The sequence below is a fragment of the Hemiscyllium ocellatum genome, chromosome 8 (assembly GCF_020745735.1).
Source record: "Hemiscyllium ocellatum isolate sHemOce1 chromosome 8, sHemOce1.pat.X.cur, whole genome shotgun sequence".
In the NCBI taxonomy this organism is placed as follows: Eukaryota; Metazoa; Chordata; class Chondrichthyes; order Orectolobiformes; family Hemiscylliidae; genus Hemiscyllium; species Hemiscyllium ocellatum.
In genome coordinates this window covers 84570242-84582637 of record NC_083408.1, presented here as the reverse complement: position 1 = coordinate 84582637, position 12396 = coordinate 84570242, and the positions used below count along the sequence as shown (strand labels likewise).

The window sequence follows — 12396 nt, the reverse complement described above, 5'->3', positions numbered from 1 at the left end:
GAAAGATGCATAAGTAACAGGGTTTTTGTCATGGGTGACTTCAACTTCCCTAATATAATTGGAACCTCCTCAGTTCAAATAGTTTGGATGGAGCAATTTTTTTGTCAGGTGTGTCCGGGAAGGATTCCTGACTCAATATGTGAATAGACAGACTAGAGGGGAGGCCATATTGGATTTGGTGCTTGGTAACGAACCAGATCAGGTGTCAGATTTGTGATCACAACTCCCTGACCGTTACTATAGTTATGGACAGAGAAGGCAGGTGATGGTATGGGAAAGTATTTAACTGGGAGTGGGGTATTTACAATGCTATTAGGTAGGAACTGGGGCACGTAAATTGGGAAATGCTCTCAGGAAAATGCAAGATAGAAATGTGGAGGTTGTTTAGGGGGTCCTTGCTGATAGACAAACCTGTCCAGCTCTCACTGAAGCAAGGAAGGGATGGTAGGGTGAAGGAACCTTAGGGGACAAGGAATGTAAAACATCTAGTCAAGAGGAGGAAGGAAGCTTGCTTAAGGTTGAGGAGGCAAGAATCAGACAGGGCTCAAGAGAGCTACAAGGTACCTAGGAAGGAACTGAAGAATTGACTTAAAGCTGAAAGGGGGCATGAGAAAACTTAGATAAATCAGATTAAGAAAAATCTTAAGGCATTCTACACTTGTGAGGAACAAGAGGATGGCTAGAGTGAGGATAGGGCCGATCAGGGATAGTGGTGGGAACTTGTGACTAGATTTGGAGGAGGCAGGGAGGACCTTAATGAATAACTTTGCTTCATTATTCACTGCTGAGAGGGACCTTGACGTTTGTGAGGACAATGTGAAACAGGCTGACATGCTTGAAAAGTTAATGTTAAGAAGGAGGATGTGCTGAACATTTTGAAAAACATAAAGATAGATAAGTCTCCTGGACCAGACAGGATAACCCAAAGGTTAGTATGGGAAGCGAAGGAAAAAGATTGCATCTTTGGTGATGGTCTTTGCATCCTCCCTATCCACTGGAGTAGTGCCAGATGATTGGAAGGTGGCAAATGTAATTTCATTGTTCAAGAAAGGGAATAGGGATACTCCTGGGAATTACAGACCAGTCTGTCTTATAGACAGTGATGTACAGCACGGAAATAGACCATTGCATGCCGACCAGATATCCCAACCCAATCTAGTCCCGCCTGCCAGCACCCGGCCCATATCCCTCCAAACCCTTCCTAATCATATACTCATCCAGATGCCTTTTAAATTTTGCAATTGTATGAGCCTCCACCACTTTCTCTGGCAGCTCATTCCATACACGTACCACCCTCTGTGTGAAAATGTTGCCCCTTAGGTCTCTTTTATATCTTTCCCTTCTCACCCTAAACATATGCCCTCTTGTTCTGAACTCCCCGACCCCAGGGAAAAGACTTTGCCTATTTACCCTATCCATGCCCCTCATGATTTTAGTAACCTCTATAAGGTCACCCCTCAGCCTCAGATGCTCCAGGGAAAACGGCCCCAGCCAGTTCAGCCTTTCCCTATAGCTCAAATCCTCCAACCCTGGCAACATTCTTGCAAATCTTTTCTGAACCCTTTCAAGTTTCACAACACCTTTCCGATAGGAAGGAGGCCAGATCTGCACACACTGTCCTGTACAGCTGCAACATGACCTCCCAACGCCTGTACTCAATACTCTGACCAATCAGGGAAAGCATACCAAACATCGCCTTCACTATCCTATCTACCTGCACTCCAAGATCTTTGTTCAGCAACACTCCCTAGGACCTTACCATTAAGTGTATAAATACTGCTAAGATTTCCTGAAATGCAGCACCTCCCATTTATTTAAATTAAACTCCATCTGCCATTTCTCAGCCCATTGGCCCCTTTGATCAAGATCCTGTTGTAATCTGAGGTAACCTTATGTCTGATGTCGGTGGTGGGCAAATTATTGGCGAGGATTCTGAGAGATAGGGTTTATGATTACTTGGAAAACCATAGTTTGATTAGAGGTAGTCAGCATGGCTTTGTGGGGGGCAGGTCATGCCTCTCAAGCCTAATTTAAATCTTTGAGGATGTGACAAAACACATTGAAGGTAGACCAATGGATGTGGTGTACATCGATTTTTAGCAAGGCGTTTGACAAGGTTCCTCATGGTAGGCTCATTTAGAAAGTAAGGAGGCATGGGATACAGGGAAATCTGGCTGCCTGGATGCAGAATTGGCTGGCCAATAGAAAACAGAGGGTGGTAGTAGATGGCGAGAATTCAGTCTAAAGAACAGTGACCAGTGGTGTTTTGCAGGGATCTGTTTTGGGACCTCTGCTCTTTGTGATTTTTATAAATGAGAGATCTTGGGAGTGCAGCTTCATAGCTCCTTAAAAGTGATGTCGCGGGTAGGTAGGATAGTGAAGGTGGTGTTTGGTATGCTTTCATTTATTGGTTAGAGTATTGAGTACAGGAATTGGGAGGACATGTTGCGGCTGTACAGGACATTGGTTAGGCAAATGGAATATTGTGTGTAATTCTGGTCTCCTTCCTATCAGAAAGATGTTGAGTTAGTAGGCGCAACATCGAGGGCCAAAGAGCCTGTACTGCTCTGCAATTTTCTAAGTTCGATGTTCTTTGAAGGTTGGTGGACTGGAGGATAGTGTGGAGGGCTGTTATAGGTTGCAATGGGACATTGACAGATTACAGAGCTGGGCTGACAAGTGGCAGATGGAGTTCAACCTGGAAAAGTGTGAAGTGATTCGTTTTGGAAGGTAGAATTTGAATGCAGAAAACTGGGTTAAAGGCAGGATTCTTGGCAGTGTGGAGAAAGAGAGAGATCTTGGGGTCCGTGTCCACAGATCCCACAAAGTTGCCACCCAAGATTGATCAGGTTGTTATGGTGTATTAGCTTTCATTAGCAGGGGGATTGCATCTAAGAGCTGCAGGGTTATGCAGAGCGCTGGTTAGACCACACTTGGAATACTGTGTTCAGTTCTAGCCGCCTCATCGTAGCAAGATTATGGAAGTTTTCGAGAGGCTGCAGAGAAGATTTACTGAGATGCTGTCTGGACTGGAGGACGTGACTTATTCAGAAAGGCTGAGGGAGCTAAGGCTCCTTTTACTGGAGTGAAGAAGTGACTTGATAGAGGCGTGCAAGATGATGAGAGGCAGAGATAAAGTGAATAGTCGGAGATTTTCCCCCAGAGCAGAAATGGCTATTACAAGAGGGCATAATTTTAAGGCAATTGGAGGAAAGTTTATAGGAGATGTCAGAGGTTAATTCTTTACAGAGAGTGGTGGGTGCGTGGAATGCACTGCCAGTAGTGGTAATAGAGTCAGATACATTAGGGACATTTTAGTGACTCTTGGATAAGCATAAGGATAATAGTAAGTTGAAGAGAATGTAAGTTGCTTTGATCTTAGAGTAGGATAAAAGGTTGGCACAGCATCGAGGGCTGAAGAACCTGTACTGTGCTGTACTGTTCTATGTTCATACCCCTGAGCTAGGTGACTTGGGTTCAAATTACACCTGCTCCAGAGGTCACAGAGGAATAGAAATGTATGGCATGGAAATGGCATTCAGTCCGACTCGTTTACACTGACCTACTTGAAGATCAAAGCAATCTCATACCTTGTAATTTACTATCATCCATGTGCTTATCCAAAATAAATACCGTAAATAAATCCAGTCCCATTTGGCCCATATCCCTCTAAATCCTTCCTATTCATACACTCATCCAGATGGTTTTTAAGTGTTGCAATTGTACCAGCATCCACCACTTCAGGCAACTCATTCCATACATGCACCAACCTCTACGAAAAACATTTGCCCCTTAGGTCCCTTTTAAATCTTTCCGCTCTCACCTTAAACATATCCCTTGTAGTTTTGGACTCCCCCATCCCAGGGAAAAAGACCTTGGCTATTCACCCTAACCATGCCCTGTGATTTCATAAACTGCTTTAAGGTCACTTCTCAGCCTCTGACACTTCTGGGAAAATAGTCCCAGCCTATTCAGACTCTCTATGTAGATCAAACACTCCAACCCTGGCAACATCCTTGAAATCTTTTCTGAACCCTTTCAGGTTTCACAACATCCTTCCAATAGCAGGGACACCAAAATTGAACATTGTATTCCAAAAGTGGCCTCACTAATGTCTTGTGCAGTTGCAACATGACCTCCCAACTCCTATACTTAATACACTGACCAATCAAAGCAAGCATAACAAATGCCGCCTTTACTATCCTGTCTACCTGTGACTCCACTTTCAACGAACTATGAACCTGCAGTACAAGGTGTCTCTGTTCAGCAACACTACCAGGACCTTACCATTAAGTGTACACACCCTGCTCTGATTTGCCTTTCTAGAATGTAGCACCTCACATTTATCTAAATTAAAGTCCATCTGCCACTGCTCGGTCCATTGGTCTCTGAGTTAATTTATTCGTTAACCACTAAACTTCCAGTTTGGGTGTCATATGCAAACTTACTAACTGTACCTCCGATGATCACACCCAAATAATTTTGGCCCATCTTTAATTGTCCTTGAGAAGGTGAGCTGCAGTCCATGTGCTGTAAGTAGATGTACATTGCCCTTAGGGAGTGAATTCCATGATTTTGACATTAATACTTTTGTACATTTTAGCAGCTCCACTAGTACAGCATATGATATGTTACAGCTTTTTAATGGTTTAGCTGCTGTAGTGGATCTGGATTTAATCAATTTATCATGGTGGAATTGTAGTACAATTTTTGTAATATATTTCATTCAGAGAAACTGTGGGTAATTTTAGATTTGGTTAGTAATGTAAGGCAAATAGTGGTAATTGATTCAACTGACCATTATATACAACTCCAAATTTTTGTTTATACCAACCAACTTCATGAGCGTGACAAGGACAAAATCAGTTCCATAAATACAAAACTAAATTATCCTTAAATACTAACAGTTTATCAAAAATTTTCTAAATGTTGAACAAGTCTGCTAAAAACAGAAAACCTGAGGTTTAATTTCTGCCACAGTTAGCATAATTAGTAACTAATTTCCATAACTTGTTTATGCCAATTGTATATAAAAATACACCTTTGTATGAGAAATATAAATTATCTTAACTAAATTTCAGGTTTCTTGACATGTCAATTAATTTTCCAGTCTTACTAGTAGCAATCTTTTTACCATCAGATTACCTAGTCAACTAGTAAACATTGCTATATAATGCATATGAGATTTGATTGCTTAAACCAGGTTGTCAATATTCACACAAGGAAATGCTACAGACTAAACAGAATTGATACTTAGAGTAATGATTCATAGAATCATAGAACCTTACAGTACAGAAAAGGTACCAGTCACACATTCCTACAGTAAGCCCACAGCCTTGAATGTTACTGTAGGTCATAACATCTCTGAACAAGTTGATTAGAAAATATCTAAACACCACCAAGTAGCCCTACGATCTTTTGGGACTATGGTGACTTTGTGAAAGAAAATTTGAATGGGATCAAGAGGCAAAAGAGTCTGAGACCAAATACACAAGTCACAAAGTCCAACAGAAAAGCAAGCCAAGCACAATTTACTTTTACTTTCTGTCCTTCTAAAAATAAAGAAATTATGATAAACTAATATTGAACCTGCCATTTTGTAAAAGGTTTATAAAGTCATAGAGATATACAACATGGAAACAGATCCTTCAGTTCAGTTTGTCTATCCAACCAGAAATACTAAATAAATATAGTCCCGTTTGCCAGCCTCCTCCACTTCTTCTGGCAGCTCATTCCATATAAACATCACTTTCTGTGTGTAAAAGCTTCCCTTTAGGTCCTTTTTAAATGGGGCAGCATTGTGGCACAGCGTTTAGGATGCAGGTTCGATTCCAGCCTCAGGCGACTGTCTGTGTGGAGTTTGCACATTCTCCCCGTGTCTGCATGGGTTTCCTCTGGGTGCTCCAGTTTCCTCCCACAACCTGAAGATTTGCAGGTTAGGTGGATTGGCCATGCTAAATTGCTGATAGTGTTCAGGGATGTATAGGTTGGGTGCATGTGTCAGGGGTGAATGTAGGGGAATGGGTCTGGGTGGGATACTCTTCAGAGGGTCAGTATGAACTTGTTGCGCCAAAGGCATGTTTCCATACAGTAGGAATTCTAATGTTGGAAATTTTTAAAATCTTTCCCCTCACACCTTAAACCTATGCCCTTTGGTTCAGGGTTTCCCCACACTGGAGAAAATACCTTGTCTATTTACCCTATCCATGTCCCTTGTGATTTTATAAACCTCTAAGATTACCCCGCAGCCTCTGATGCTACAGGAAAAACAGCCTCAATTTATTCCGTCTTTCCCTAGAGCCCCCCAACCCTGTAAATATTTTCTGAACCCTTTCAAGTTTCACAACATCCTTCCCATGGGAGGAACACCAGCATTGCACGCAATATTCCAATAGTGACCTAACCAATGTCCTGTGCAGATGCAACATGACCTCCCAACTTTTTTACTCAAGATACTGACCAATAAATGCAAGCATACCAAACACCGCCTTCACTATCAAGGTGATTCGACTTTCAAGGAACTATGAACTTGGACTCCAAGATCTCTTTGTTCAGCGATGCTCTCCAGGACCTTAATAGTAAGTATATAAGACCTGCCCCGATTTACCTTTCCCAAAGTGCAGCGCTTCACATTTGTCTCAATTTGATTAGATGGGCCAAGGGGCTGAGGAGTGGCAGATGAAGTTCCTGTTGTACTCTGAGATGACCACCTTCGCTATCCACTACACCTCCAATTTTAGTGTTGTCTGCAAACTTACTAACCAGACTTCCTATGCTCACATTCCAAATCATTTATATAAATGACGAAAAGCAGTGAACCCAGTACCGATCCTGGTGGCACACTGCTGGTCACAGGCCTCCAGTCTTAAAAGCGACCCTCCACCACCACACTCTGTCTTCTACCTTTGAGCCAGTTCTGTATCCAAATTGCTAGTTCTCCCGGTTTTCAGTGTCATCAATCAAGTCACTGAAGACTTTTTAAAAAAAAAATTGAGGATAGTATCAAAAATATTGAAATATACCTCTCGGGCAAGCATGCATATGTTAGGTCTTTTTGAAAAGTGTGGGATGTAACATAATAGAGATTTTATTTAAAGTTGTGAAAAGTTTTGATAAAGTTGATGCAAAATGTCTCCACTTGCGTAGAGAAAACCTACAGGCCATCAGTATAAAGTAATCACTAAGAAATTAACCACAGAATTCACAAGAAACTTCTCAATAACTTAGAGCGGTGAGAATATAGGACTTTCCATCTCCGGGTCTGATTAAAAGGTATGGCATGGGTACATTTAAAGGAAAGTTGGATAGGCATATGAGCCAGACGGAAATAGCAGTTCAGGATAGATTCAGATGAAGAAAGATGAGAAGGAGTCTTAAATTGATTAAAATTGCGGGTACAGGGATGGCTGATTTGAAAGGTCCATTCTGTGCTGTCTCATATGGACTGTAATTTAATTTTTAAAGATAGAAAGCCACCTTTGTGCAACTGATTTGATCTAATTGCAGGCTTATAGATACATTGTCAAAGGAAGTTAAAGATTCTACATGCCCATGGAAATATGTATTTGTCTGCTTGTGATGGGTTGTCCAGATATCAAATATCTGGACACCACATCACTGCTTCTTGCAAAGTTGCCTTTATTCTTTTAATAGCTGTTATCTGGTACCACATCATAGTTCCAAAAATGATCTGAATCCAAATTCCGGCATTTAGTGTGACAGTCCTAGGATGTTTGTTCTCTACTTTAACATTCTAAAAAGAAATTAGGTATCTTTATAGTGACTACAACTGGCTTAAGCACCTGTGTGTGTGAGTGAGTGAGAGAGAGAGAGAGAGAGAGAGAGAGACAACAGACCTGGAGGTTCTTCCCACGCAGATGTTGCCTGGCTCAAGTGTTTTTAGATAAGTGCAATGGACAGGGGAAGAAGGTTAGCTCAGAGTAGATCAGATTAGCCAATGGGTCGATGAGAAATGCTGCATTTTGGTAGGGCAAATCAGGATAGGATGTATGTGCTTAAAAGTCCTGAGGAGTGCTGCTGAATAAAGAGACCTTTGTTGTGGTTCTGTTCGCCGAGCTGGGAGTTTTTGTTGCAAACATTTCGTCCCCTTTCTAGGTGACATCCTCAGTGCTTGGGAGCCTCCTGTGAAGAGACCTTTGTTTGCAGGTAAACACGGTATTGGTATGCTTGCCTTTATCAGTCACTGCATTGAGTACCCAAATTTGGGGGTCATGTGGCTATGCAGGATATTGGTTAGGCATTTTTGGAATACTGCTTTCAATTCTGGTTTCCCTGCTATAGGAAAGATAGTGTGGAACTTGAAAAAGTTTGAGCTATAGGGAAAGGCTGAATCACCTGGGGCTATTTTCTCTGGAGTGTTGAGGCTGAGGAGTGACCTAATAGAAGTTTTTAAAATTGTGAAGGGCATGGATAGGGTGAATAGTTCAGGTCTTTTCCCCAGGGTAGGGGTGTCCAAAACTAGAGGGCATAGTTGAAGGTGAGAGGGGAAAGATTTAAAAGGGAGAATGTTTTCATGCAGAAGGTGGTAAGAGTATGGAATTAACTATCAGAGAAGGTGGTGGGGGAGGCCAGTACAATTACAATATTTAAGGACACCTGAATGGTTTTATGAATAGGAAACTTTTAGAGGGATGTAGCAAATGGGTTTAGATTAATTTAGGATATATGGATGGGTTGGATCAATGGATGAGCAGACAGATCTCAGTGTCCATGTACATAGATCCTTGAAAGTTGCCACCCAGGTTGACAGGGTTGTTAAGAAGGCATACAGTTTTTTAGCTTTTATTAATAGAGGGATTAAGTTCCAGAACCATGAGGTTATGCTGCAGCTGTACAAAACTCTGGTGCTGCCACACTTGGAGTATTGTGTACAGTTCTGGTCACCACATTATAAGAAGGATGTGGAAGCTTTGGAAAGAGTGCAGACATTTACTAGGATATTGCCTGGTATGGAGGGAAGGTCTTACGAGGAAAAGCTGAGGGACTTGAGGCTGTTTTCGTTAGAGAGAAGGTGGTTGAGAGGTCACTTAATAGAGACATAAGATAATCAGAGGGTTAGATAGGGTGGACAGGGAGAGCTTTTTTCCAAGTATGGTGACAACAAGCACGAGGAAGCATAGCTTTAAATTGAGGGGTGATAGATATAGCACAGATGTCAGAAGTAGTTTCTTTACTCAGACAGTAATAAGAGTATGGAATGCTTTGCCTGCAACAGTAGTAGATTCGCCAATTTTAAGTACATTTAAGTCGTCATTGGACAAGCATATGGATGTACATGGAATTGTGTAGGTTAGATGGGCTTCAGATTGGTATGACAGGTCAGCGCAACATCGAGGGCCTGTACTGCACTGTAATGTTCTATCTATCTATTTCCATGTTGTACATCTCTATGATTCTTCATGTCATCTTCCTCGTTACACATATTTCCTAGTGGTGTCTACTTTTAAAAACAAGGTACAATTGTACATTGAAAAATCCAGGATGTCAAAGTTTTATTTTTATTATTTATTAGTTGATTAAAGAATTTTAATATTTTTAAACTATTGTATACTACATTGGTATTACACTTCTTTGAGGTATGCATTTCCCTATTGTTGTGAAAGTCTTTTTTATCTGATAAGTTTGTAGTTAATGTTATTATTTTCAATCATTCTAGTTCAGTGGATGAAATAGCATCTCGAGGAAAGGTTAGTCACCGCCGAGCTGAAGAAATCTACCGCTACCTTCACTATGTATTTGATCGACAAATGGTACCTGATCATCTCAGACTATCTAACCAGAAACAAAATGTACAGCCATAAATTTAATTGGCCTAATGTGGGCATCTTTAAATGCACTTTATTTCTGTAATGTTTCATGATTGATGTATAAATTATGTAAATAAAATCTTTCAACAGAATTTTATCAGCATATTCAAATATTATCATTCAGTCTCTGCCATCTGACTAAAGTTCAATAACCTATAACTTAAACAATTCATGTAAATTTAGTCAGATGAACTAGTTACAAAATCCGTTAGATTGAGTGCTTAGTTTAGATATCTTTAGATTTAAGGTGTTTCATATTTGCTCAGTTATTTAACTTAATGAATTCAATATTAACTCTCTCCGTTTGAGTAGTAGTTTAATCAAAATATTGTTGGTGGCATCAATAAGTATTGTATTTTTCAGTGCTGCTTAATATTTGTTTGCAGATTTTTTTCCAAAAAAACATTGTTTCCATCAATTTCTGTAATAAACACTAATGGTCTCGACACACGCACAAAGGTAAGGTCAGAAACAGCATGTAGTTTACATTCAAATTGTTAAATACTTGATTCAGGTTATGGATCAGCCAATTTGCCAGTAAGGAGTGCCTTGAGTAGTTCTGGATAGTTGGGTGTCCCCCAACCTGTCACAGGATCCCAAGACTGAGAAGCACAGAATCCCTGCCCTTCAACTTTTTCATCCAGACAGCCCAACTGGCATCCTGTAGTTACCTTATGATTTAAAGAGAAAATTGAGAATTCACAATTAGCAATGTAACAGGAATACTTCTAAATATAACATTTTCAAAGTGGTATTTTAATACTATTTTCCAGCCTTCAATGTGTTGTACTGTGCTCTTTGAGAGTTAAAGGTATTTCTCCAGATTAACTTTATAAAGTAGAAGCAAATTAATTATTCAATGTTATGTTTAGATCTTCATGAGTTATTAGGCAGGCGATAATTTCAATACTACAGAGCAATGAAGTGTCTCTGTCCTGGTTCAACTTTGAGTTCTATTAAACTCCATTATCTGTGTTCTGAATTTAACACAATACTGCGATTTTTGGGAAGACTAAGCTTTCGTTTAAGCAATTTTGCCAACGTGAACATTTTATTCATTATACAGCGAAGTAGATACAAGAAAATTATTCAGTTTAATGGGTAAGTGTTGAGGGGAGTCTAATCAAAACTCTTCCTGTGATGCATGGTTTCATCCAGCCCTGGAGATGTTTCTAATTTTAAGCCTGCCAGTCCACTCAGAACTTCCTCTCTGTCTATGCTAGCTTCTTTAAATATATTTTCTATATCCACATTATCCCTCTCACTAGTGAACACCAATACAAGATACTCATTTAGAATCCTACTTACATCCTCTGGCTCCACGCACAAATTACCACTGTGGTCCTTAATGGGCCCTACTCATCCTTTCATCAGTTTCCCCTTGCACATTCTGTATTCGGAAGGCTTCTGCTGTTTTCTACCCTCAGTATTTGCATAACCCTTTGTTTTCCTTTGTCCCATCTGCAGGGTACACACCATTTGTTGGACCCATCCTCTCCCTACTACTTTCCTAAATGTGCCCCACTGCTTTGACAAATTTACCTAATGTTATGAAAATGTAGTGGTGCACTGTATCTTTGAGAGTTGAAAAGCTAACAAGGACTGACAAAGCAGAGTCCTGAATAAAGTAAGAATGTAACACTTGGGAAGTAAAAACAAATTCAAATTTGGTCAATCAGTTTAAATTATGCCCCAAGATACCAAAATCCAATCAAATTTGAATTTAGTAGTTTGATAGTAAAACCAGACATTTTGAACAGTTAGAAGGAGAAGCTACCAACAAGTACAAACTGTTAACAGAACAGCTCTTTGAAAGGTACCTGTCTATAAATTTGTGCAGCAGAATGTTGAAACAGACCTACAGAAAACCTATCGAGAAAAATCTACAAAAGGAGAATTGACAAAGCTGACTGGTTTTTTAAACAAAAATCTTAATCGGATTTTTGAAAAATCTGACTTGTTAGTAGGAGGTAAAAGATAGGTTTAGGTAAGTAATTGTTGGTTTTAATATTGGCGGGTTTTGAGAAGATCTGTAGCTCAGGTTGAGCTTCTCTATGTAGGCTTGTTCGTTGAGTTGGAAGGTTTATTTTCAGATGTTTCGTCACCCTACTAGGGAACATCTTCAGTGAGCCTCCGGACGAAGCACAGCTGATGTTTCTTGCTTTCTACTTGTATTTTTGGGTTTTTTTGGGTTGGTGATGTCATTTCCTGTCCTTTCTCTCGGGGTGGTAAATGGAGTCCAAGTCAATGTGTTTGTTGATAGAGCTCTGGTTGGATGCATTCTGGCATTGTTCTTTGCCTCTTGTAATTTTAACAGATTACAGCGTGAGGTGAATTTTTCTGTGTGGCTGGTTTAAATTAGCAGAGGGGTTTACCTAGTGTCGTAACTGTTTGCGGGCTCTCATCCGCGATTTGAACAATTTTCGACAAATCCAGACTGAACTTTGGACAGATGTGAATAGATTTGGGGTATGAAAAAGCCCAGCAGATTTAAACGCTTGCAGGTTAGTATTCTAGATCTTTAAATAAAACACAGGTGAGATAATTTGTTTAATTTCAGTGACTTGTG

At 40.2% G+C, this 12396-nt stretch overlaps 2 protein-coding genes across 3 annotated transcripts in view; one reads left to right on the top strand and one right to left on the bottom strand.

The window, feature by feature from the left end:
* fancm (FA complementation group M) overlaps positions 1 to 9879 on the top strand; it is a 185051-nt gene extending 175172 nt beyond the window's left edge. For both annotated transcript variants that reach the window (XM_060829295.1, XM_060829294.1), the window contains exon 23: positions 9677 to 9879. In XM_060829295.1, coding sequence (XP_060685278.1) covers positions 9677 to 9821 — 145 coding nt within the window. In that variant the 3' untranslated portion in view covers positions 9822 to 9879. The remainder of the gene's footprint in view (positions 1 to 9676) is intronic.
* Positions 9880 to 10130: 251 nt separating this feature from the next.
* tpp1 (tripeptidyl peptidase I) overlaps positions 10131 to 12396 on the bottom strand; it is a 33088-nt gene continuing 30822 nt past the window's right edge. Inside the window, exon 13 of the mRNA XM_060829297.1 lies at positions 10131 to 10498. Coding sequence (XP_060685280.1) covers positions 10343 to 10498 — 156 coding nt within the window. The 3' untranslated portion in view covers positions 10131 to 10342. The remainder of the gene's footprint in view (positions 10499 to 12396) is intronic.